The 27,045-nt window shown below is 45.4% G+C and overlaps 1 protein-coding gene across 3 annotated transcripts in view; it reads right to left on the reverse strand.

Annotated features, from left to right (window-relative positions):
* Positions 1-27,045, reverse strand: part of POLR1A (RNA polymerase I subunit A) — a 78,471-nt gene that overhangs the window by 21,169 nt on the left and 30,257 nt on the right. For all 3 annotated transcript variants that reach the window (XM_033175348.1, XM_033175350.1, XM_033175351.1), the window contains 11 exons: positions 24,289-24,543; positions 19,535-19,726; positions 10,694-10,843; positions 9,368-9,551; positions 6,456-6,538; positions 6,179-6,337; positions 4,472-4,570; positions 2,918-3,070; positions 2,581-2,663; positions 1,445-1,610; positions 307-528 (listed from right to left, as the gene is read on the reverse strand). In XM_033175348.1, the coding sequence (XP_033031239.1) occupies positions 307-528; positions 1,445-1,610; positions 2,581-2,663; positions 2,918-3,070; positions 4,472-4,570; positions 6,179-6,337; positions 6,456-6,538; positions 9,368-9,551; positions 10,694-10,843; positions 19,535-19,726; positions 24,289-24,543 (1,746 nt within the window). The remainder of the gene's footprint in view (positions 1-306; positions 529-1,444; positions 1,611-2,580; positions 2,664-2,917; positions 3,071-4,471; positions 4,571-6,178; positions 6,338-6,455; positions 6,539-9,367; positions 9,552-10,693; positions 10,844-19,534; positions 19,727-24,288; positions 24,544-27,045) is intronic.

Raw genomic sequence — 27,045 nt, forward strand, 5'->3', positions numbered from 1 at the left:
CTGTCCAGTGGCCCTAGCACATAGCCATCCTCTCCATTTCTCATGACTGCTCCCCATTCCTTCACACCTGGGATCGTGGGGAACCCCAAAGTCACAGGCCCCAGTTAGTTCCCCCAAACCCTGCCTACACCCTTGTTAAGAGTCCCTGCCTTACACTCCCATTTGAGAGCCATTCTGTTCTGACTGACGATGAACAAGGCTGGAATTCATGATTCTACCTTCCCTTAGGAAAACAGCCCCTAATCAGTCACCCACTGACTAAGCCTGGATGTGCTGGATGTTAAGGACATCATCTCCCTGAGTCACCTCCTGAGTCCTGGGGCTGCGGCCATTCCGGTTTTCACTCTCAAGGTTCAGGGCTTTCACAGCCGCCTGAATTTTCTGGGAATAACTCAAGAAGGCGCCTCTTCTCAGCAGCGTGTTGGGGTGCTTGCTTTGCCATTTTTTGATAGCTCTGAAGTGGCGGAGAGCTTTTTTGGGATCTGCTCTGGATAAAACTTCATGGAGATGCTGCGATTTCATTATCACCTAAACAAACAAACAAACAAATCACACACGAGATCAAAGAGATGAGGGTGTGACAGAGGGCCATGGAGCACAAATTCAGGGGACCCAGGTGGCTGGTGTGGAGCCCTCATGATGGGGCCAAACACCCACTCTGAGAGGCTGAGCATCCATTGCTAATCAGGGCCCTCACTTTGTGCAAACCAGATTTGGGAACCAATGGTCTTGGGAGCAGAGGGAGACACAGGAAAGAAAGCAGCACACTCAGAGCCCCTCCAGGAGCACAAGCGAGTTTCTGGGAAGAAAGGAAGAGGGGAAGAGTGATGGCCAAGTTCAGGGATAGGAACCGGGATGGAAAGGACTCAGCACCAGAGCACAACCCTCAATTCTACCGTCAGCTTGATGACCTTGGACAGGTCATATCAGTTTCAGTTTCCCTATCTGCCAAATGGGGTGACTCTCCAGTCAACAGTGATTGTCACTACAAGGGCATTAAGGTACAGAATGAAAAATCATGAGTTTGTGTCTGACGGGCCCATGCTCAAATGCTGGCTCCGCCACTCACTGACTGTTTACTTACGCTTTGATCCTCAGTTGCCTCAGCTGCAACATGGACAGAGTAATGCTTACTTCCCTGGGTTGCAGTGAGGAGGAAAATGGATAGTATCGATAGTGTGCTTTAGCTGAGGGCCCAGCACGTGGCAAATGGCCCCAAAGAGTAGGTATTATTCCAGAGGTGCTCATGCCCTCCAGCCACCTCAGGTGATTAAAGTTCACAGGCTTTGAAACTGTCAAGTGTTTCAGGGCATAGACTGATGTCTTATAAACTCTTCCCACTCTACTTTCCAGTGGCCACTTGGACTGGGTTGCGAAGCTCAGCGCATTCCAGTTCTCTAAACTCAGTGGGGGAGGCCCACTGCTCTGGGGTCTAGCACGCTACCTCGTAGTTGCTGGCCAGGAAGGGGAACTGCTTGGGCTGCAGAAACTGTGTCTTGGGGATGTCCAGGCCATCCTCCCCATACAGGAACTGTACCACACTGCCGTCGCTGTCACGGACCGTGAGATCATACTGCACGACCAGCCCCTCCAGGTGCTTGATGATGCACCTGTAAGGACACCATTGGCTCAGTCCCCGCTGGCTCATCACTTCCCAGGGCGGCCTCTGATGAGGGTTGGGGTGGTGGAGGGGAGGGAAAGGGGGGCTGCTGTTCTGCAGGCAAGCAAGACTTTGGAACACAGGCTGGATCCAATGCCCCGGGGTCTGGGTTGGCTCCATTGTCCCCCAGCCAGAGGCTGCATTTCCTGATGGTTTTCTAGGAGGAGGAGGCTGCAGCCATGTGAGAGGCTTGGCTGTCACCCCTAGAGCTGGGCTCCCATCTAGCCCCAGCTGCTGAGGATAACTGCCTGCCCCTGCACTCTCCTGCAGTGCAGAACTCCCCAGAGACCAGTGACCTTAGAACCACAAGGCGGGCGAACCAGGGAAGCTGTCAAGGATTCTCAAACTTGGTCAACCCAGGGATCGCCAAGGACACTAAGGGGAATTAGGAACTAACTACTGATGTGAATCCCTCCGCTGGCGGCCTTTCTCCTTGGTTTTATCTCAACGTCTCCTGCTCTCTGCCCCGGTCCTAGCTCCTTTGCTCACCTCTCTGGACACTCTGCCTAGGTTTCCCCTCCTGCCACACTAACAGGGGGCTTCCCAGGAGTCACTGTCCCCCGACCCCAAGCTGTGAGGACAGAGCTCAATGTTAGTCACTACTGTCTTGGCAGCTGAGCCTTCCAGGAAGCAAGACAAGCTTGCCACTGCCCAAGACCTTCTCCCACAGCCATCGCTTCCCCCAGGGAATGGCAGACCCTCAGAACACAGAGCCCTTTGTATAAGCCTCTGAGCTCATGCTCTACCGATCCTGCGAAGGGGAAGAGTGTTTGCTGCTTTCTGCCTCAGGCCATTCATGGAAACTCTTCAAAAGTTTTTTCATCCAAGGAATCTTAAACGAGCTGTTGATATAATGTGAAAGATAATGGGATGAAGGGTCCTGGCACCCTACCTCAAGGGGCACGGCAGACACATTTTACCTTTGGAGATAGCCTGAGCGGCTGGTTTTCACAGCAGTGTCGACCAGGCCCTCTCGTCCTGCCATGCAGTGGAAGAAGAACTCCTGCAGAGAATGGGACCCAGGTCCCAAAGGTGACCGTGAGGACAGTGTGCTTCCCAAAGGGCTCAGGCCAACACCTCCAGCAGCCCTTCCTGACCAGACAGGCCACTCCCTTCCCTGATCTCCTAGGACTTTTTGACCTCGACAGCTACAACAGCCCCCAGTGTCTTCTGCCCTACTCTGTAGGGCAGTCATAGTTCACTTACAATTAAGCCTAGAAATAAGGGAAAAAACTACAGAAAAACCAAAATACATACAGGAGGTTTGATGCCAGTGAGGAATCTGCCAGTGACAAAGCCACCAGCCCTGGGGGTGAACTCATAAGGCTCAAAGCAGGGCAGTGACTTGCCAGACGCCATCAGCGGGGGTCTCCGACCTTCCAATTCAATCTGGCCCAGGAGGCACGAGATCTAGAGGACAGGAAACCCACAGGAAACTGAAGATCCACATGTGTTTTTAACAGTGCTTTGTCCCAGCAGGGAAAGTATAATCTGACCTTGAAGAAAAGCTGCATGGAAATTGAGTTCTTGAAGGCTCACCTACATTTCTAAACAAACCAGGAAGCTTTCATTTTAAGAAAAAAAAAAATACCTGCATCTTCCTTTTGTTGACTGATCTGGATTTTCACATTTGGGGTAGGTTGAAAATGGGTGCTGTCTAGAAAAGGAGCCATGACTCAGAACCATCTCATGTTATACCTGTAAGGGACTGGAGGGTCCTGATGGGGAAAGAGAGGCCTGCAGGAAACAGCCATTTACTGCAATCCTCACATTCTAGAGCCAAAAGGGAATTCGGGGCCGGATGTGGTGGCTCACATCTATAATCTTAGCACTTTGTAAGGTTGAGGTAGGAGAATCCCTTGAGGCCAGAAGTTTGAGACCACCCTGGGCAATACAGGGAGACTCTGTCTTATTTTCATTAAAACAAAAACAACAACAAAAACGGGAACTCAAGCTATTGAGCCGTTTGCTTAGAAAGTTGCCTGTTAATACTCTTGGAGTGATGGAGGACAGCAGTATATCTAGGTTTCGATTTAGTCAGGGGATTTCCTAATGGCTTTCGGCCTTTCTGTTGTCATACTCAACAGACAATGGGGTGGGCCGTTAGACCCTCTCAAGGTCATTAAGGTTTAAGTTTAAGAAATCTCTAGGACAATGTTTATAATTTAATATTAAGAAAAGAACGGCCAGGCGCGGTGGCTCATGCCTGTAATCCCAACACTTTGGGAGGTCGAGGCGGGCAGATCATGAGGTCAAGAGATTGAGACCATCCTGGCCAACATGGTAAAACCCTGTCTCTACTAAAAATACAAAAATTAGCCGGGCATGGTGGCACATGCCGACAGTCCCAGTTACTAGGGAGGCTGAGGCAGGAGAATCTCTTGAACCCAGGAGGCGGCGGTTGCAGTGAGCCGTGATGGTGCCATTGCACTCCAGCCCAGTGACAGAGCGAGACTCCATCTCAAAAAAAAAAAAAAAAAAAGGAAAGAAAGAAAGAAAAGATCATGCAAAAGTACATCAAAATTGTGTGAGTATACATAATGTATCTATATAACATGAATATACGCAATAGAAGTTTGTAAATTTATAATATATAACTACATTATATATATCCCATCTGGACAGTCATAGCTACATCTGCCTTTAACATTGGCATGTTAACAGTGTTTAGCTCCTGTAGTGATTTCTATATGCTTTTCTCTTTTTCAGTATTTGCCACGTTTTATAGGGAACAAATTGAAACCACCTCCTGCTATCCCCCACCCGCCTTTGCTGACACCTGTAAAGCTGCCAACCCGCCTCTGCCCACACCTGCATCGTGTTCACAGTTGAACCTTTGGCTCCCGACTGCACCATCATCTGCAGGCTGTTCTCTGGGAACTGTCTGTGTAGGCCAAAAGGCATGCATGCCTGCAGATTAAATCAGCACACAGTGGTCAGTGACTTCACCGCCTTTAAAAATCCCAGAATCAGGATGTAAATCCAGGAGGCAGAAGCAATACAGCCAGAATATTTATTCAGACCTAACTGCCAAATCCCACTCGAGCTAAGGGAAAGCCTCATTTGGCATTAATCCTTCCCTGGAACCCCTAAGAGGTCAAATAGGTGCTCCCTGGACTGTCCTGCACTCGCTGGACTTCCTCTGCCAGGATCCCTGAGGTTCCATTCATTGGCCAAAGAGCAGCAAAAAAGGAGAAAGAAAAGGAGAAGCAGAGGGGCTGGCAGATCCAGTTCGTGATTCTAAAAAGAAGCTGGAGAAGAATAAAATTTAAGGTGATGCCCTTGATTAGCCCAGCAGAGCCTGGCCTGGGTCCTCTCCCAGCGTGAATACCAACGTCCGCATCATGTCATATTTATGAACATGCCACCCGAGCCCCAGGTAGGAAGCTCTGCCTTGGCTCAAGGGCCAGCAGAACCAAGCATGCCTCTTCACGGGAAGCCTGGGGAGATGCTGGGAAGGGGGCTCTGAGTCTGGGGCTTTTAGCCTGTGCCTGGAATTCCACAGACTCAGCCCAACACAGGAGAGGCAGAGCCTGGGTGGGCAGAGATGATGGGAAGACGGCAACTGGAGGGACAAGAAACCATTCTGAGATGCATCTGAAGACAACTTCCCTACTCCCAGCATGCCTAGTCAGCCCTAGAAGCTGAGCCTCCTGATTCTCAGGGAGGTGCTAGGAAAGCTCCTGTCAACAAAACCCCTCAAGGATGGAACCTGTCCCCATGAGAGGTCAGTCTTCTCGGCGGCCTAAGGGATGCTAAAAGCCAGGCAAGAGAGCACCACAGACAAACTTTGTCTTTTGATGAGCATTAGCATTGCCTCCTCCTCACCACTCCTCAGGCTGGGCCCCGAGGGCCTAGGAGGCAGGTTGAGGGCCAAGCCAGCTCCTCCAAGCAGCAGGATGGACAGCCCTGGCTCTGGGGCAGAAAGGCAGAGAAAAGCAGTCTGTGGTTTCAGCTCATGCAGAGATTTCCCTCTCCTTTCTCAACTGCCCAGGAACTGGCTTGGCATTGTGTAATAGTAGCTCCTGAAGCCTCTCTGCAGCCCTGTGAGGTAGTGCCCCTCACAGCCCCACTTCCAGGTGAGGAAACCAAGGCAGGGACTGGTTATCTCACTTGCCCAAGGTCACACAGCAAGTTCAAGGCAGAGCCAGGACTGGAACCTGAGTCTCCACTGCTGGCTCTGCTGCACAAGCAGCAGGGGCGATCTGGGTCCCTCACCCTGCTTATTCAGCCCCTTGAATGCAGTCACCCCAAAATAAAAACATTTAAAAAGAAAAACAGTACAAAGCATTCTCTCTCGCCACTATTCCGAGGCCTGTCTAGACCCTAACTGGGGAAGGGAACAAAGCCCTGGGCCCTTCAAAACAACGAGTTCTACCCATCCCACCTCACATCTCACCTAGTCAGCTGTTAAACAGCCGAAGTGCTCCGTAGGGCCCGGGTGAGAATCAAAATGTAATTTCTTTAAAAATCAGCATTCATAGTGGTGGGGATAAATGCATGCAATGCTGGGCTAACCTTGTTAATCTCATTGCTGTAATGGTTCACTTCCTCCTTGAACTTCAGATCAATCATGTTAAAATCCCTCTGGTCCTTGCCCAGATGGGCATCCTGCCATTTTCCTCGGATCTCATCATACGATGTGGCTTCTGGCAGGTTTAATGCAGCCCTGACAGCCTAGAATGAGAACAGAAATACATTGGAGGCTGAGGTCAAACGAGGAGGGTTGTGGGTTTTGACTCGGCACACACTTCACCCCTCTAGGGCAGGCCACGGCCTCGAAGTCCGTCCGTACCCGGGGCCCACAGTGGGTGGATTCTTCAATGATACGTTGCCTCTTGACATCTGCCTTTGGCTTCACCAAAATGTCTTCCACGCCTGTGAAGTGAAACAGACAAGCTTGTAGGGGACCTCAGGCCTGATTTCTCCCACCAGACTAAACTCAGTAAGGTCAGAGCACAAAGCCCAGTGCCACAGATGCAGGAAATACCTGAGTAATGAAGATTATATTAACATCATTAACAGATTGTCACCATCTCTTAGGTGCCTACCAGAGCCCAAACCTTATAATCCCCATTTTACAAATGACAAAACTCAGGCTCAAAATTGGGTCACACAGGTAGAAAGTAAACCCAGGCCTGGGTCCCAAATTCATGTTCTTAGCCACCAGCTATACTATCACCATTCTATAGGCATGTGTTGGATGAATAGGCTGAAATATTTGGAATTCCCAATGCAAGGTCCTGGAGGGCTTCTAAGAACATGTGTGAACAGAAGGGGAAAGAAACAGTTCCTCTGTAAGCAGGACACACCATGAAAGTGGGCCTTCCCATGGGGTCAGCTCCAGGCCATCTAGCTGTGCCCTTTACAGACCCCGCTAGCTGAGACAGGCTGGAGTGAAGTCAATCTCTCGCCTGTTCCCTCTCGTAGCCCCACTCCCAGCTTGGCCCTGCTTCCTTTCTCAGCCCTGAGCCTCTGGATCATCTTCATTCTCAAGGGACCAACTGCTCTTTGTACCATGCATTAAGCAGAGCTAAAGCCTGGCACCTATGTTAAGTTTGCTCCTCATCATGAGCTGGGTGTGGGATCCTCCTCTATTTTCATTTCAAAAGCACTCTGATTTCTTTCTAGCTAGCAGAAATCCTTGCGCTTATTCTAGGTCAACATCTGAAATTGAAATATACATTTCATGAGGTGTAGTAATCATGCTTCACTTTCTTTGGTTATCCTGGAAGGGACTCTAGTCTGGTTCCCAACTGGAAGTGGGTGACCTTGGACACAGATGTCCCCAGCAGTGGCTCAGGTCTCTTAGTGGAATTAAGATGGGGGAAGGTGAGTTTCAGTTGCCAAACAAGACTTAACTTATAATCCTTATCCTGGTAAAATAATGGGACATACAAACCAAGAGGTTTGTTCAAGGATGCTCATCTCAGCAATAATGTGAAAATCTGGATGCAGCCTAAATGTTTAATTATAGGAACTGGTTAAATAAACTATGATATATCCATAAGAATGGAGTAATCTGTAGTTACCAGACATGAGGATGTAGATTTGTATTAGCTGATCCCAAAGGACATTTATAAATACATTTGGACGTTTGGTGGGTGGGTAAGGGAAGTAGAGTACGTAGCATAGGATCCCACTTTTTCCAAATGTATTTGTACTAGAAAAGTCTAGAAAAACAAACATCAAATTACTATTAGTGGTTATCTCTGACAAACGCATATTGGGTGATTTTAAATTATCTTCATGTACGCTTTTTTTTTTTAACCTTTCCATAATTAAATATGTGATAAAATGTATAATGCAGGACCCAGCGTGGGCCAATGAACAAACTCCAGCTGCAGCAGGCGCAGGTCCACAGGCCCTATGCTGAGACTCCCACTCTGTCTGCACATGAGTAAATCTGTGAAGCAGAGGAGCTTTACTTCCACCATGAACCAGACAACACCTATGCACACTGCGGTGCATGTCTGACACGCAGCATCTCGCATCCCCCTAATGGGAACAGTGTGGAAGGGCTGGACCCTGCTCTGTGTACATGGAGACGCAGTGTCCTCCATAAGCCTGGCCAGAGGCTGAGCCTTTGGATAGATCTGATCTCAAGCCCACACTAAAAGGGGCCCAGTGACTGCTCCAGGGGAGCCCCAGGGCAGTGAGCCCAGCACTTACCCAAGGTGAAGCCTCTTTATCAAAGCCACTTTCCTAAAGCAGCGTGCTCTCATTTCTAGGGTGCAAACAAGGTAGTTCCCCTTCCTGTCTTAGGATCACCCCGACAGGTTTGCCCAGCATAGTGTTTCCAAGAGTGCTGATGGCCCCACTGCATTGGGAAGGCGTGGGCAGTTCTTTTGCTCCATCACCCAGGCTGGAGTGCTGTGGTGCAATCTCGGCTCAGTGCAACCTCTACCTCCTGGGATCAAGCAATTCTCCCGCCTCAGCCTCCTGAGTAGCTGGGATTATAGGTGCACACCATCACACCTGGCTAATTTTTGTATTTTTAGTAGAGATGGGGTTTCTTCATGTTGGCCAGCCTGGTCTCGAACTCCTGGGCTCAAGTGATCTGCCCGCCTTGGCCTCCCAAAGTGCTGGGATTACAGGTGTGAGCCACACGCGCCCGGCCGGCAGTGGGCAGTTCTGACAACAGGGAAGCCCCTCTGTGGAGTGCGATGGGCCCTGATAATTCTGAAAGCGCACTTGTGTAGCAGGGAATGGGGTTGTATGAGTATGAGAAATCAGTCTGAGGACAGAAACTCGTAAAGGGAGGGGTTAGGAAAGGAACAGAATGGAAATGGGCACGAGGGTGCCATTCTGCACTGTGAAGGGGAATAAGCACTGGCTATGGAGGAGAGGGGTGGCCAAGTGAGGGTGCCTTTGTTGCAGGAGCCTGGTTGCTTCCCCGCTCCTTCCCCTGAGAGGACACAGAAAAGAATTTCTAGCTGCATAATGCAGCACCCATGAAGCATATGGTCTATAAAGGAAAATAAAACTGGCAGCTTCAGCGGTGAATGGACTGTCCGTTAAGACCCTGTGATAAAGCACTGTGCACTGGGGACCTGGAAAGGCTTCTCCACTGGGAACACGCAGAGGCCTTGGAAATCTTCAGTGTGGACGGCTCTCTCTGCCCTCGGCGCGGGAGATGGCCAGGCGGCTGCACGGACCCTAAAAGGGGCCAGGTCACTGTTCCAGGGCAGTGAGCCTGGCACTTACCCAAGGTGAAGCCTCTGTAGAGCTGCAGGTAGGCGGTGAAGAGGCGGGCCAGGCAGGTTAGAACCTTGCCGCTGGTCTCGCCCCCATAGATCTCATAGCAGCAGTGGACCAGGCCATAGGCGGAGCTCCCATAGTGCGCCTTGTCCAGCACTCCGCAGAGCAGCTCCCCTTCCCTGATGACCACCTGTGGAGGGCAAGGCCACCAATGCTGGGTGGTGGGGGATGGCTCCTATGGGAGCCACCCACACTCTACTCTGTGTATGACCCTCGTTGTGCAAATCCCTCTACAATACCTGCCTAGAATCCTTCATGGAAAAAAGTAGGGCATTTGTGAAACTAGTATTTTCTCTCTCTATATATTATTATTATTATTTTTTATTTTAACAGAGGCAAGCATATACAGACCAGCAGGTTTTTTTTCTTCCCTTCAGGGACTATACCACATATACACACACACACACACGCACACTCTCTCTCTCTCCAAGTTTTATATCCCCTACTCCCCACACCCACCCATGCTGACTTGAGGTCAAGTATCCTTGACAAAGACCTGTGACCAGATATGGGAGCTTCTAGCCACAAGGTCTCCTGAAGTGGTGAGCTTCAACCTCATAACTGTGCCTCTGGCCTAGGTACTTTCTGCCTTGAGCCCTGGGAGTAACAACAAAATCTTCCTAACATCCTCTAAGGCCTGAATGTGTACTTTCTCAAAGCTGGGTTAAAGCATTGGAAGCTGAACAGAAAAGCATTTCTAGATGCGTAATGTAGCACCCATGAAGCATACGGTCTATAAAGGAAAAGAAACCTGGCAGTTTCAGGGGTGAATGGACTGTCCATTAAGACCCTGTGATAAAGCACTGTGCACTGGGGACCTGGAAAGACTTCTCCACTGGGAACACACAGAGGCCTTGGAAATCTTCAGTGTGGACGGCTCTCTCTGCCCTGGGCCTGCCCTCTTGCGGCCTGGTTCCTAAGGCTCAGAGTTGGGGTATGGAACCTTACAGCAGTTTGATTATCTCAAGCCACTCAGCAGTCTTGCGGGAAAAAAGGACTCTGTGTTGCCAAGCTTTGCATAATCAATTTCAGCTTTTTTGTAGGAGAAGCCTTCCTAAACTGCTTGTGAGTTTTATACTGAGGGTCAAATGCTGGAGATCAACCCTGAACCTTTCCAAAACAAAAGCTGACACCAACTCAGGCACAACGCCTTCTCTTCTGAGGTACAGCACCTGCTTCTGTGAATGTGCCTCCATTTCTGTATCTGTTTTAAACCAATCTGTCTAACCCTGGGACTAGAAGTCTCCACTCCACACAGCTGGACAGCCATACCTGGGACTCGCACATCGAGTCAGGGTTAAAGCCAGGAACAGATCGAGGAGTTTCCTTCACCCAGGCTTTCCCGGTGATTTTTGCCTTTCCAGATAAGTTCAGCGGGATGTGATCCTCTGGGATTATATTTATGAGCAGCGTTGACAAAATCTGCAAAGAAAAAGAGGACAAACTGATGGCAGAAAGAAAAGTTGAGAATTTCCCTTTTAGGACCTCCTGCCCTTGGATTGCCATTTCTGATGATCTCAGGTATGGCAAGAAAAACAGACAGGTCCACCTCCATAGGACAAGGTGATCTCAGTTTTTATTTAAACCAATGAGGAGTGAAAACAAAAATACACGAGAAAGAACTTCACTGGGATTTTTACTCCCTAAAATAGTTCTTAAAGTGAATAATACCCTAGACTTGAATTAAATTACTAAATAGACCAAAGGAAGGAGAGGAAAAAGTAAATTGTTTTCATTTTATGCCACATACTCAGATATTTCTTTACTATGACTGGAATTAATTATAGCTACTGAAAGGCCAAGGAATCTTTCCCCGGCCCCAGCTGGATCCCTCAGAGGGGTCATCTACCCAACAAGCAGTTGCTAACAGGAAGCCAAGAGAAGCACTTTCTCAAGCAGCTGCTCTGCAGAGAGCTCAAAGGGAGGCAGCTTTATCTGCAGATAACCAGAGTTGGTTCCAGAGGGGTTGAATGCAGGTGCACACATTCCCAGAGATGAAGCAGGGCAGGGGCAGACTGGCAGGTGTCACAGGTTCCAGGGCTGGGAGACTAACTGCCATCAACAGCACTTAGTGTGCCTGCAGCAGGCCCCACAAAGCAGTATCTTTAGATGTGTGCAACAAGGGCATGGTGGCTCATGCCTGTAATCCCAGCACTTTGGGAGGCCGAGGTGGGTGGATTCCTTGAGGTCAGGAGTTCGAGACCATCGTGGCCAACATGGTGAAACCCCATCTCTACTAAAAATACAAAATTTAGCCGGGCATGGTGGCATACACCTATACTTCCAGCTCCTCAGGAGGCTGAGGCATGATAATCAATTGAATCCAGAAGGCAGAGATTGTAGCTAGCCAAGATCACGTCACTGCACTCCAGCCTGGGTGAGAGAGTGGGACTCTGTCTCAAAAAAAAAAAAAAAGTGCAACGGGACAGGGCAGTTATGAGAGCAGCTGCCTTTTCACCCCACGTGCACCAGGAGCAGGGGACAATGGACAACAGCATTATTAAAGAGAGCAGAAAATACTCCCTGTTTTCTCAGCAGAAGATGACCAGAAAGGTCATGACTCACACTCTCCATGCCTCAGCTCCATAGAAGGCCAGCACTGTGCGGTGAGTAGGGTGAGGGAGTAAAGGCAGGAGGGTGACACTTCCCTGGGGTGCCTACTTCAAGCTGCACCTCAACCAAGGTGCCACATGCATAGTGGGGACCCCCCCAGGCTAGGCATAGTCAAGACTGGAACTTAGTGTGAAACACACCCATCCAAGGGCAGGGAAATATGACCTGCCACTTCATCTATGAAATCAAGAGGGCAGAAGAGCATCTGATAAACTCTAACACCCTTTCAGGAGAAAAATACTCAACAGACTAGGAACAGAAGGAGACGTCACCAACCTAATAAAGGGAGGCACCTATGAAAAACCTACTACTAACATGCTCAGTGATGGAAGACCAGATGCCTTCTGCCTGAAGTCAGGACCAAGACAAGGATGTCTACGCTTGCCATTTCTATTCAACAATGTACTAAGAGGTTCTAGCCAGGGCAATTAGGCAAGAAAAGAAATAAAAGACATCCAGATTAGAGAGAAAGAAGTACAACTACATTTGCAGATGACATGATATTATACAGAGAAAATCCTTAAGTGCCAACAAAACAAATTATTAGAGCTTGTAAATGACTTCTTCAAAGCTGAAGGATACAAGATCAACATATAAAAATTAGTTCTCTTTCTATATATCAGCAATGAACAATCTGAAAATGAAATTAAGAAAAAGTTCCGGCCAGGTGTGGTGACTCACGCCTGCAATCTCAGCACTTTGGGAGGCCAAGGTAGGCGGATCACCTAAGGTCAGGAATTCGAGACCAACCTGGCCAACATGGTGAAATCCCGTCTCTACTAAAAATACAAAAATTAGCTGGGCATGGTGGTGGGTGCCTGTAATCCCAGCTATTCAGGAGGCTAAGACAGGAGAATTGCTTGAACTGGGGAGGCGGAGGTTGCAGTGAGCCAAGATCGCGCCACTATACTCCAGCCTGGGCAATAAAGAGGGAAGCTCCGTTTCCAAAAAAAAGAGTTCCATTTACATTAACATAAAAAAATACTCAAGAATAAATTTAGGCAAAGAAGTGTAAAACTTGTACATCAAAAAGTCTAACATACTTGAAAGAAAGAAGATCTAAACACAGGCATATCTTATTTCGTTCTCCTTTGCAGATAACATGGTTTTTTACAAATGGAAGGTTTACGGCAACCCTGTGTGGAGCAGTCCAACACCATTTTTCCAACAGAAAGCGCTCACTTTGTGTCTCTGTATCACATTTTGGTAATTCTCACCATATTTCAAACTTTTTCATTATTACTGTATCTGTTATGATGATCTCTGATCAGTGAGTTCTGATGTTCCTGTTGTTGTTTTGGGACACCCCAGGCTGGCAGATTTAATTGTGGTTCATGGTTCTCCTGAACAGTCCCAGGGATGGCATGATATGATCTTATTCTCATTTCTTTTATTTTTTTTGAAACAAAGTCTCATTCTGTTGCCCAGGCTGGAGGGCAGAGGCGCAATCTCAGCTCAATGCAACCTCTGCCTCCCAGGTTCAAGCGATTTTCATGCCTCAGCCTTCTAAGTAGCTGGGATTACAAATGTTCGCCACCAACCCTGGCTAATTTTTGTATTTTCAGTAGAGACAGGGTTTTGCCATATTGGGCAGGCTGGTGTCAAACTTCTAGCCTCATGTGATCCACCCACCTTGGCCTCCCAAAGCTCTGGGATTACAGGCATAAACCACCATGCCCGGCCTCATTCTTATTTATTTTCTATGAGAGTATGTGTGTATACGGAGAGTGACAGTGGGGCTGGGGAGGGATGGAGTTTTTCCTTTTATGTTTATCTTTATCAATAAACTTGTTTACTTTTATAGTTTAAAAGAACTTGAAGGACAGAGATCTAATAACTGAATTCATAAAGCTTGTTGAATATAAGGACAATATACAAAATTAATTGTATTTCTAGATAACCATAAAAAATTAGAAAATTTAATAAACAATATCATCTGCTGTAGCAATACCCAGGAATGAATCTAATGAAAAGATGTATATGGCTTTTACATAATTGAAGGGCATGCTATGTTCACAATTTAGATGACTCAGTAGTGTAAATATGTTGATTCTCCCTAAAGTGACCTACAGAGGCAATGCAATCCCAATGAAAAATCCTAGCAGGTATTTGTGTGCACAGTGTGAATGCTTACAAGCTGACTTTAAAATTTATATGGAAATACAAACGCCCCAAAATATTCAATACAGTCTTTTTTTCTTTATAAAGGTATACTGAGATGTAATTAAAGCCTATCAAGATAGTCTTGAACACAGGTGGAGACTTTTACTATCAGAAGTCAAGATTTAGTATAAACTCACAGTAATTACCACAGTGTGCTGTTGGTGCAATGGAAACAAACTGGGTCCAGAAACAGACCCACTCATATATTAGTACTTGGTTTGTGACACAGGAGTACTAGCAGTAGAGAAGTGGACTTTTCCAACAAATGATGTTGCAATCACTGGATAGGAAATCCACATGGGAAAATGTGACTCTTGACCCCTACCTCACTTCATGCACATCCACAAAAATCATCCCTAGGCAGACAGCAGACCTAAGTGTGAAAGGTAAAACAGCTACAAATGATAACAGAGGGGAATACCTACAAGACGTCAGTGCAGGCAAAGAGCTCCTATTAGGACTAGTCACAAAAAACCGAGATTAGGGAGCTATAAATTAGAAACTTCTGATCATTAGAAAATAGCATTAGGCGAAAAGGCTAGCCACCAAGTAGAAGGTATTTGCAATATATATATATCTGGTAATGGACTTACACCAAATTATATTTTTAAAAACTTCTCATCTGTCAATAAGAAAATGACATAGAAAATAGGCAAAAGATTTGAACAGGCACATCACAAAAGATGATATCCAAATAGCCAATAAGCATATGAACAGGTGCTCGACCTCTCTGTCATTAAGGAAATGACAATTAAAACAGTAAGATACCACTACATACTCACCTGAATGGCTAAAATTAAGCCAGAAAGAAAACAGCAACAACAGCTGGGTGAGGTGGCTCATGCTTGTAATCCCAGCACTTTGGGAGGCTGAGGCGGGTAGATCACCTGAGGTCAGGAGTTCGAGACCAGCCTGGCTAACATGGAAAAACCCTGTCTCTACTAAAAATACAAAAATTTGCTAGGGGTGGTGGAGCACGCCTGTAATCCCAGTTACTCAGAAGGCTGAGGCAAGAGAATGACTTGAACCTGGAAGGCAGAGGTTGCAGTGAGCCGAGATGGCACAACTGCACTCCATCCTGGTAGAAGTGTGTATTATTACAAGCATTTTGGAAAACTTTAGGAAACTATCTATTAAAGTTGAACACATATCTTATGACCTAGTAATTCCATGCCTCAGTAGTTACCCAATGAAATGTATATTTGTGCTCAACAAAAGATACACACAACAGTGTTCACAGTAGCCCCATTTGTAACAGCCAAATGAAGGTAAGTGAGACAACTCAAATGTGTATCAATAGAAAAATGGATAAATATATGATGACATAGTCACATAATAGAATATTATAAAGCAATAAAAAATAAACTGCTACTATGTACAATAATATGGGTAACACACAAAGATTTCATTTCAATAAACTTCAAGGAAAGACAAAACTTGTTTATATGTTGGAAGTCAAGTTAGTAATTACCTTTGACGAGAGGTAAAAACTGGGGAGGGGCCATGGAGAGGTCTTCTGGGGGTGCTGGTGATATGCTACTTTCTGATCTGGGTGAGAATTTGCAAAGATGTATTCACTTTATGAATGTGCACTGAGCTATAAACTCGAGATTTGCAATGACAGGCAAATATCTTTCTTTGCATGCTCTTTGAACAAATAATGACAGACCTTCGGTTTGTAAATAGAAAATCAATCAAGAGGCTGTATGAAATGTCCTGGAGAAACACTCTAAGACTTCATTTCCCAGGGCAGTAGAAATAAACTTCCTAGCTAAGTTCCTTATCTTCTGATTCTAAGCATGGTTTTTCTCTGTAGCACCAGGCTGAACCATGAACAAATTCTTGTATAGTGTAGTCACTCTTGCCCTTTTCACCTATTTGCAAAATAAAAAAGCCTGTACCAACCTTTAGAGATACACTGAAAAACTTCACCCATGACAGAAGCAAAACTTGGGCCTATTTCCTGATTTTATTTGGCACAAAGGATTTTAAAAGGATCCAAGGTGTAGTCTCTAGGCATAATGAAATTAAACTGGAAATCAACAACCAAGATATTTGGAAAAGCCCTCAATATTTGTACTTCTAAATAACTAAACAACATACTTCAAAATAACTCATGGATCAAAAAAAAAAAAATCAAAAGGGAAATGAGAAAGTATTCTGAAGTAGATGAAATGAAAACATGACATATTAATTTGTGGGACGCTACTTAAGCAGAACTTAAGGGGGAAATTTATACATAAAATGTCTAGATTGAAAAGAAGAAAAGGGGTCTCAAATTGACTTCAGCTTCAAACTTAAAGAACTAGGAAAAAAAGAGCAAATTAAACTGAAGTAAACAGAAGAAAGGGGAAGAAAGGGAGTGATAAAGATCAAATCAACGAAACAGAAAACAGTAAAATAAAGTCAATAAAACCAAAAACTTTTTTTTTTTTTTTTTTGAGAATAAAAAAACCTCTAAGCAAACTGATCAGGAAAAAAGAGAAGACACAAATTATCAATGTCAGGAATGAGAGAAGTGACACCACGATAGGCATTACAGATAGAAAAGGTCAACAAAGGAACATTATGAACAACTTTGTGCCTATAAATTCAGTAACTTAGACGAAATGGACAAATTCCCTGAAAAACACAAACTATTAAAGCTCATTCAAGAAACAGATAACCAAAAACAGCACTATGTCTACTAAAGAAACAGAAATTTTGATTGAAAATCTTCCCACAGGTTGGGTGTGGTGGCTCATGCCTGTAGTCTCAGCATTTTGGTAGGCCAAGGGAGTTCGAGACCAGCCTGACCAACATGGAGAAACCCCGGCTCTACTAAAAATACAAAATTAGCCGGGCATGGTGGCGCATGCCTGTAATCCCAGCTACTTGGGAGGCTGAGACAGGAGAATTGCTTGAATCTGGGAGGCGGAGGTTGCAGTGAGCCAGGATCGCACCATTGCACTCCAGCCTGGGCAACAAGAGCAAAATTCTGTCTCAAAAAAAAAGAAAGCGGGAAGGAAGGAAGGAAGAAAGGGAGGGAGGGAGGGAGGGAGGGAGGGAGGAAGGAAGGAAGGAAGGAAGGAAGGAAGGAAGGAAGGAAGGAAGGAAGGAAAGAAAGAAAACCTAGGCCAGGTGTGGTGGCTCACACCTGTAATCCCAGCACTCTGGGAGGCTGAGGCAGGTGGATCATGAGGTCAGGAGCTCGAGACCATCCAGGCTCACACGGTGAAACCCCATCTCTACTAAAATATAAAAAATTAGCCAGGTATGGTGGCAGGTGCCTGTAGTCCCAGCTACTTGGGAGGGTGAGGCAGGAGAATGGCATGAACCTGGGAAGCAGAGCTTGTAGTGAGCCGAGATCACGTCACTCCATTCCAGCCTGGGCGACAAAGCGAGACTCCGTCTCAAAAAAAAAAAAAAAAGAAAGAAAGAAAGAAAGAAAGAAAACCTTCCCACAAAGAAACTCTAGGCCCAGATGCCTTCACTGGTGAATTCTACAACACATTTAAGGAATAAATAATATAATATAGTACTATACTAACTCTTAAAGAAAATCAGAGGAAATATCTCCTAACACTTCATTCTATGAGGCCAGCATTACCCTGATACCAAAACCAAACAAACGTATTATAAGAAAATAAAACTACAGAACAATATCTATCACAAACACAGAAGTAAAAAAATTCTAAATAAAATATTAGCAAATTGAATTCAATAATATATAAAAAGGATAATACCTCATGACCAAGGAAGGTTTATCCAGGAATGCAAGGTTGGCTTAAAAAGGAAAATCAAGTTGCAGGTCCACAAACTAAGAACTGGAGAGCAAGAAGAGACCTTAGAGATAATCAACTTGAAGCTGAAGTCATTGATTTGGGACCCTTTTTCTTCTTTTCAACCTAGGCATTTTATGTATAAATTTCCCCCTTAAGTTCTGCTTAAGTGGCATCCCACAAATTATATGTTGTGCTTTCATTTCATCTACTTCTGAATGATTTCTAATTTTCCTTTAGATTCTTTTGACCCATGAGCTATTTAAGAAGTACATTATTTAGAAGTACAAATATTGAGGTCTTTTCCAAACATCTTGTTTGCTGATTTCCAATGTAATTTCATTATGCCCAGGGGCCACACCTTGAATCCTTTTAAAATCCTTTGTACCAAATAAAATTAGGAAATAGGTCCAGGTTTTGCTTCTGTCACGGGTGAGATTTTTTAGTGTGTCTCTAAAGGTTGGTACGGGCTATTTTTTTTGCAAATAGGTGAAAAGGGCAAGAGTGACTACACTACAGAAGAATTTGTTTGTGGCTCAGTCTGGTTTCAAAGAGAAAAACCATGTTTAGAATCAGAACTTAGCTTAGAAAGTTAACTTCTACTGTCCCAGGAAATGATAAGGAACTGAGACCCGCAGGGCTAAGATCACATAGCCAACTAGAAGTTGATCCTTAAGGCTGATCTTGGAGACTCAAGCAATAGTAGAAGAACATATTTTACTGTTTTTCATCATTTGGTCATCACATATCATGTAATTTTGTTACTTTGAGAAGAAGTATGGTATGATGTTTCGAGGGTTGAAAAGTCCTGGGTTTGATCTGCCTCCTGTGGTCTTGGGCACGTAATTTATCATCTCCTAAAGGGAGATAATAATGGTCTCTGCATTGCAGATTAATTGTGAGGATTAAATCAGATAATATGCCTACAGCACTCAGCAAACACATGGAACTTCCCCAAAAATATGACTATTACTCCACCAGCACCACTGCCTATTACCACCATATTTGTCTTATGAGGATGCCAAATTTAAGTTAGAAGCGAAGGACAGAAACTATGCAGTCTAGTTTTTTTTTTTTTTGGAGACGGAGTCTCACTCTGTTGCCCAGGCAGGAGTGCAGTGGCGTGATCTTGGCTCACTGCAACCTTCACCCCCTAGGTTCAAGCGATTCTCTTGCCTCGGCCTCCAGAGTAGCTGGGATTACAGGTGTGCACTTCCACGCCCAGCTAATTTTGTATTTTTAGTAGAGATGGGGTTTCACCATGTTAGCCAGGCTGGTCTCGAACTCCCGACCTCAGGTGATCCGCCCACCTCGGCCTCCTAAAATGTTGGGATTACAGGTGTGAGCCACGGTGCCTGGCTACTATGCAGTCTACTCTTGCTAGACACTCCCTTGAAGCCACTCAGACTCAGGAAGCCACTCAGACTCTTTCCCCAAACAAAGGGGAAAGAAAGTCAGACTATTGCTAGCTTAGCCATTTCTCTGTCTCTGGTATAGGCTCTTCTGAGAATAAAACGTTTTACATGAGTGGCCTATTTCCTTTTGTTACATACATTGGTTGTTCTCTCCCAATTACCTGTTTTCCTGTCCACAGCGGAAAGGGCTTCAGGATGGAAGGAGGAAAGAGCTTCACGCGCCCCACTTTGTCTGTGAGTCCTCGGTACACCAGCTCCATGTACTGCTCCCGGGTGAAAAAGCAACCCCGAGTAGTCATGCTTGCACCTGAAACCATGTGGTCCTGGATCAGTCCTGCCAATGGTTGGCCATCCTATAAGCCAAAACAGACAACACAAGAAGAATGAAAACAAATCTTAAGTCAAACTCTAATCCCTAATCACCTGCCTGGAAGCCACTTTCTAGCAAGAGCCCTTCTTATATCCCTGTCTTGTCTGGCCCACGTCCTCACTATGTTCTTGCTTGGGAGCAAACTGCTTCACAAAGCACATGACCAGGGTTTAGCACTGGCTTCTACATTTGCCATTTGCCCACTATCCTGTATCAAAACTGTTTCAAACTCATCCAGTTCCCCAAGCCTTCTCTGTTTAATCCCATCTGGTTCTAGTTACTCCAGCATATTTTTGGCATTTATGCCTAAATTTGGTCTGGCTGCTGTCAGCTGTGTTCTTGTTTTTATACTTTGGTTTTATGCTTTAGTATTTTTCACACATTTCTGGCCTGGCTCTTCTGTAAATCAGTCATGCACTCAACAAATATTTATCAGGAGCCTCCTGAATGCCTAGGCCCTGGGTAGGCTTTTCTGTACTCCAGTGGACCAAACAGACATGGTCCCTTATGATGAAGAAGAATTAGACAGTAAACAAATACAGTATCACAAAGTGTTTTAAATGTTAAAGAGGAAAATAACAGGGTAGGTCATAATATAGATTTGAGGTGAAGAGGATGGTCAGAAATAGCCTCTCTGAAGGGCAGTTTTACAGCTGAGGCCTGAGGGGTGAGTTGGCCAGTGTTGGGAGAAGGGGTTCTGGCAGATTCCTCAAGAGAACTGTCAGTGGGCCTGACTGACGTACATGATTGCAGAAGGGAGAAGAGCCATTATTAGTTATCTCTTCACAACACAGTGCAGGGTTCATGGTGGGCCCTTAATAAAGGCTGTTATCTACCAGATGCCAAAAACAAGGGCTTTTATGAAAAGCCTGAGATTTGGTGAGTGCATTAATTTCATCTGACACTTTCACAGCCATTCTGATTCCCAGTCTCCTGAACCTTATCTGTCGGGTCTGTGTTCATGGCAACATAACGCACACTAAAGTAAGAATAGCTATGCTCACTGACGTTCTTTAAGATGTAGCTTTTGTAAACTTTTCAATGTTTATAGGAATTTGAGAAAAACCTGTGCCTTGGATATAAGGATTGTTAATCATTTGATTATTTGGTAAATACTAGCCAACAGTATGGTCATGTTTTATAATTAAGGCAAAGGGAACTCACAAACGCAGCCTGGGAGAAGCACCAGAAATTTAACCACATGTACTAACTCAAAGGCTAAAAAAGGATCCTGGTCAAATGGTCTAAACACTACAGTGATAGGCTCTATGTAAACTCAAAGATAACGATTACAGATGGGCTGGAAAGGTGGCACAGACCTAAGGCAAGATCAGATGGGGCACACAGCCCCTCTTATGAAGGCTTTGACTTAATAACGTACATAAAAAATTACACTCTACCCCTTGTTGCCTAGAGGGTCTTATTTTGCTTGGGGGAAAAAGCCAAACCAGTATTATGCATTTGACTCATCTCACCGTCTTTGGCGGGCAGATACTGATTTTTCCTTTTGTTTTCTTCCTTAAAGAACATAATTACAGGTTCTGCGATCTATTCAGTGCCTTTTCCTCTCTCTGTCCAGATTTTTCCGTGACTAGACAATTACTTTGATGGCTAAATCGCTTTCAATGCCATCATCACAAATTACATGGCAGAATGCTGATTAAAGCAAATTACGAAAGGTCTACTTATAATTCTAAATTTCCTAAATCCTGCTGAGAATCAGAAAGAACATCTCTGAATCAAAATCCCAGAAAATTGTCATCTTTACTATTCTCCTTAATAGCACAGCAAAATGACATTACAATTAATGTCTCTGGTCAGGATGCTTTGGGAATAGGGTATTCTGTAATTTGAATTTTCTAGCTGACTAGGTAGAAGTCAGGAAACATATCTCAAGCTTTGCTTAAAAACTTTCCACAAAGCATGGGCCCTCAATAAATAAACAGAAGGAAAAAAAATTAGTCCAAAAAGTAACACATAAATGAAAAGTTTAACTGTTTTCATGGACAAGAAATAGAGTTCCATTCAACTCCTACTTTAAGTAAAAAGATGCCACAAAACTCTACTAAGTACATAAAACTAATGACAAAACGTACTTTAATTTGGTATTATGGTTAGTTAAGGGAAAGAACCTGGTAATACAGAAGAAATGGAATTATAAATAAATATGGAAACTAAGGGAAATAAAGATACACTAAGAAAAATGACCCCAAAATACGGGTTTTCCTAGTTTAACCAAATCAGCTCTTGTCCTTTTAGGACTCTGCCAATAAAGACGTTGCATTTTTATAACCATTAGCAAATATAAGGATTCCACTTCTTGGCATTTACACCAAGGACTAAATGAAATTTATCAAGAATCAAAAGCTCTTTACCTCTGACAAAAGAAAGTGAATGAAAGTACAGTGAATCTTCAAAGCTATCTCCCACAAGCTTTTTTCAATAAATTAATTTATTGACCTTAAGCTTATTTACCTGTGTTCTCCTGCCTCCCTTAAGTGTACGCCCAACCTAAAACTCATAGGCATATGAGCATGTGATGAGGCCCACGTGGATTTACATAAGTCAGTCCACTGTAGGACACAATGTAAGCATGAAGTCTCCTACGGCTTTTGCACCTTATTCAATCAAAATCAAACACAGCACATTCAAGATCATTGGCCTGAGGACTTTACAGCACCTCAACTCCCCACGTAGCTAATGCCTCAGGTTCACTCTGCCAGCAAAAAACCATCTGCTGCTCCCTGGTAGCATCCCCTCTGGTGAAATATGACTCGGCTGCTATAGAGTCAGAGACCCACACAGTCCTGGGAGCCACTTCCGGTCACCTGCCTTCCCTTAATCCCAGCCTCGCCTGTCGAGTGGGGCTAAGAACATGCTAAGAATACGCACAGGCAAGCACATGGACGGGGGGCGGGGGGGATGTCGTCCAAAGCTGCTGGGTTCGAGTCTTGGCCTCATTGCTGGCTGACATATTACTTACTTGGTGTTTCCTTGTCTGAAAATCACACGAACCTCATAAGGAACGGAATGTCTGCAAACTGCTTACAGCAGTGTCTAAGGCCCGTGGCCCACTTAATAAATGGCAGCTTTTACTGCCCCCACCACGAGAGCCACATTATTATTTATATGAAAACATAAAAAGTTACTTTTCAAATTAGCAAATGTATTTTTTTAAAAAAATTTCCAAGTAATCTGGGTAGGCCCTTCACCACTTCTTCCTACATCTAGTTCCTTCGCTAATCCACAGCCAACAAAGGTGGGCAGAGAAAGGAAAGGCCAACTTAAACAACTGGGATCCTTGTAAAGCCACAGTGGTGCATCTGGTGGGAAAAGGGTCTGGGAAGTCAGGCTCCTGGCCACCTGCCTGATTCCCTAGTGGCAGACAGCTGATGGGAACAGAGAAGCTCCAGGGAGCAGAGGATGCCGATCGACGCCAGGCATCTCTGAGCAGCCTCTGGCACTCCCTGTGCACAGAGCTCTCCATCCCTGCGGCAGCACAAACCCCAGGAAGATCTGGGAGCTCCTTGTCCTTCCTCCTGCTTCTCAGCTGAGCGTCCCTGGATAAGTTACACAAATGCTTCAAGTGTAAAATGTGGACATGAATAGCACCTACCTCCAAGGACTGTGGGGAGGGTGAAATGAGGAGCCTCTAAAGTGCTCTCTGCACAGTGCATGGCACTGAAAAAGTACTTGGGAAATGGGAGCCTTGGTCTGACATTAAACGATTATTCTTCATACTCCACCACAATCCAAATGAATGATGTATAACTGTGAATCACTGTGGTGCAAACAGCTTATAATTTAGGAGGCCTCGGACCTTTGGGTGGGTGGTGAGGGTGAAGCAGGTACTGGAACACACTGTGTCTTCTTCCCTGCAGCCTGCCTCTTTCCCTGCTCTGACCCTCCCATGAGCACATGCTAACTCAGGCCCCTGCCACTCCTGGTCACGAGTCAGCTGCTCAGGAGATGGGGGAAGAAGTTCTATCCTTCCCACATGTCCCTCTGGATAGCTGTGACCACATGGGGTTGCCCTTGAGGACTGAACTTGGAGAAAGAAGGAAGGGATTCAAAGAGGAGAGAAGATGCCTTCACGGGCTGATGGGGGATTTCTTCTGGGCCCTTGGGGTTAGGCTGCTTCTTAAAACTCATGTTTGTCAGAACAAAGGATCAAAGTCATCTGTGGACCATGAGAACCATTACAGTGTTGGGATGCTAACGCTAGCCAGGGGCTACTAAGTTGCAGAATCCAAACTTAAGTGTTGAATACAAGATCTATTATATAGCTATTAAGGTAGGCTTTCTGGGATGGCTATCACAATTTCTGTCCTGATTTACATTTTACAACGTAGCAAGACAGAAATATTTCCCAGCATCTAAGCAACTAGATGGGCTAAAAGCCCCGCCTGGGAGAAACCAGGACCCTCCATTCCAGGTGCCCCTGTCCCGGAACTGCCCAGTGACCCCAGGGGCTGGCAGGGCCCAAGTTAAAAGTGCTAAGTCATGCTGACGATGACCACGGAACGGCCTCAAGGTCAGACTTACCTTGGGAACAAGGTACTGCTGATCAGTGCAGGCCAGGACGTAGGCCTCCGCCCGGCCCAGCTCACTCTGGGGGAAATGGGCATTCATCTCATCTCCATCAAAGTCGGCATTATAGGCCTTGCAGTTGGCATAGTGGAGTCGCAGCACTTTCTCTTCAGGCAGGATGCGGGCGTGGTGGGCCTGGATGGAGGGTCTGTGCAGGGTGGGCTGTCGGTTTAGTAGCAGAATGTCCCCATTCTTCACATGCCGGCACACCTGGGAACAGAGTAGACAGGTAGGTGATCAGTGCAAACATCAGTATCACCACTGCTCTTTCCAAGTGCTCACCTCAGCTTGGCCAAGGTGTGGCTTCTGGCTTCTGTCTCACGTTGTAGTCAGCTAAATGCAAGCGGAATTTTTAATCTGGAGCAAAACCCTAGAAATCTCTGAGAAATACCTCCTAAGCCCTTCTGGTCCTGGCCCTTTACAACCCTGATCTTGGCTCTAGGCTCAGAAGTATAAGGAACAAATAAGACCACAGGTCTTTGTCTTCTTCAGAGAGGCATAGCCCTCCCAGGTTCCTGGATTCCTCTGAAAACTAATCTGAAGAAAGAAATGGATACAACTCCTGAAGACATAACCATAACAAAATGAAGACATAACCATAAAACCACTGGGTTTGAAAGGCATTGGCAGACTCTCAAATCCCCCCATGATCACATGTGAGTACATTATTCTAAACAGAAATTCTGCATTTCACAAAAAATTTGCCCAGCTTCATACAGCAGAGCCAGAACAGGGTTCTTAGTTAGTTCAATGCCCTCAGAGAACACTTTATTGCACTTCAAAAATTAAGAACTGTACATGGTCATCGTCTTTTGGGAACGGAGTTTGAAAATAGCTATTAGAACACTTAAAACACATTTCCTGTTGGCTCTTCAGGGAAAAAAAAAGCACCCACACAGGTTAGATGAGTATGTATGTCCATGCAGCAGCATTTACAGCGGCAAAAGCTAGAAATAACCTGACTGCCCCATAGAAGCGACAATAGTGTATCCACACTATGGAATATTATGCAGTGATGAACAAGGATAAGGTAAATATATACAAGGTCTGAAGTGATGGCAATAATGTATTACAGCAAAGAAAAAAAAACCCAGGTGGCATGTGACGTGATGAAAAAAAGCAATTTAAAAACCAACCCAGCTTCTGTGTGTGTGTGTGTGTGTGTGTGTGTGTGTGTGTGTGTCTACATGGGAAAGGGGTGCTTGGATCCTCTCTAGGCTGTTACTATTTTTCTGAGACAGGGTCTCTCTCTGTTGCCAGGCTGGAGTACAGCGGTATAATCATGGCTCACTGCAGCTTCAACCTCCTAGCCTCAAACGATGTTCCTGGCTTGGCCTCCCAAAGTGCTGGAATTACAGGCACGAGCCACCACACTGAGCTACTTTCCTACATCTTAGCATTGTTCTTCCTATAATGAATATGTGATGCTTCTGTAAATTGTAAAAAAGATCTTCACTTATTTTTAAAGAAAGAAAGAAATATTGAACAAGTGTTATGCTTATTGCGGGAGGGAAAACAGAAAATACAGACAATTTTAAAAATAAGGATTTAAAAATCACAAGTAATTGTACCCCTCTAAGACAGCCACTGCTCATACTTTTTCCCCCTTATAAATACCTGGCTGGTCATGTCCTTCTGACAGACATCTCTCTCACAAAGCTGACTTTCCCGTAGCACCTATTAAGACCCTTACCACCCTTATCTTTAATTATATTAACTACTGGGCCTCCTAAACACTGAACATAAAGTGACACCTTAAAAGACAAATGCATGAAGGTAACTGCCATCCCATGCATTTTAAAGGGATCCTCTTAGTAGTACAAAGGAATTACGGAGACTTGGTGAAATCTCTGCCACCCCAAATCTCCTCTAAATCACAACAGATAGCAGGTAGGAGAAAACAACAAATTATTGGAAGTCTAGTTTCTTCTTATGTTGCCTACATTTATGAAACTGCATGAGAAAGTTCACTAAAGAGAGAGGCTAGAAGTAATTAAGAGATGCTCCCCAAAACTCTCTCCCCAGTTCCTGTTCAGTGAGGTTAAAAGTTCTCTCTCTCTAGCTCAGGGAAGCAGGGAGCAAACTCCTCATGTGCTACAAAGCAGTCCTAAAAGTACCTAGCATGGAGTCCATCATTTTGCTCCCCAAGGAATTCAAACCTTCCCCTCCCCATTGCCAAGTCCCATGTTTCCAAGGAGACCTAAACTCTGAGGGTTCCCATGAGCATCTGCCCAGGGCACTGGCTGCCGTCTGACTGCGTCATACAAACTGAGGTCTTCTTTCTTTAGCCTCTCAAGGGAGGAACTGCCTAGATCTGTGGCCCAAGCCCAAAGAGCCAGGCTGGGCCTAGGATTTGAGTCTTGCAAATTCGAGACATCCTCCAGCGTAAGCAAACTTACCACAGCTGGGAAGGTACACAGGCCAGTCTGGTAGGCACTGGCCAATCCAAACAGAAGCCCTGGAGCACAGGGTATTCCCCTTGCCAACCCAAACCGGAGGCCCTTCCTTTCTCTTGTCTCTAAATAAATACTGCAGTGAAAATTAACGTGCCCCAGTGCCCCCAGGGTCAGAGATTTAAGAGGCAGGCTCGGAGCCAAAGGCTGGCTTCTAGCAGGCTGCTGAACAGGGCAATGAGCCTTGGATCTTTGGGCCATTTCCTCTTTTATGTACGAGGCCCAGGGGATGGGGCGGAGCTTTCATACCTCACAGGGG

This window comes from Trachypithecus francoisi, unplaced genomic scaffold, assembly GCF_009764315.1.
Source record: "Trachypithecus francoisi isolate TF-2019V2 unplaced genomic scaffold, Tfra_2.0 Lachesis_group17, whole genome shotgun sequence".
Lineage (NCBI taxonomy): Eukaryota > Metazoa > Chordata > Mammalia > Primates > Cercopithecidae > Trachypithecus > Trachypithecus francoisi.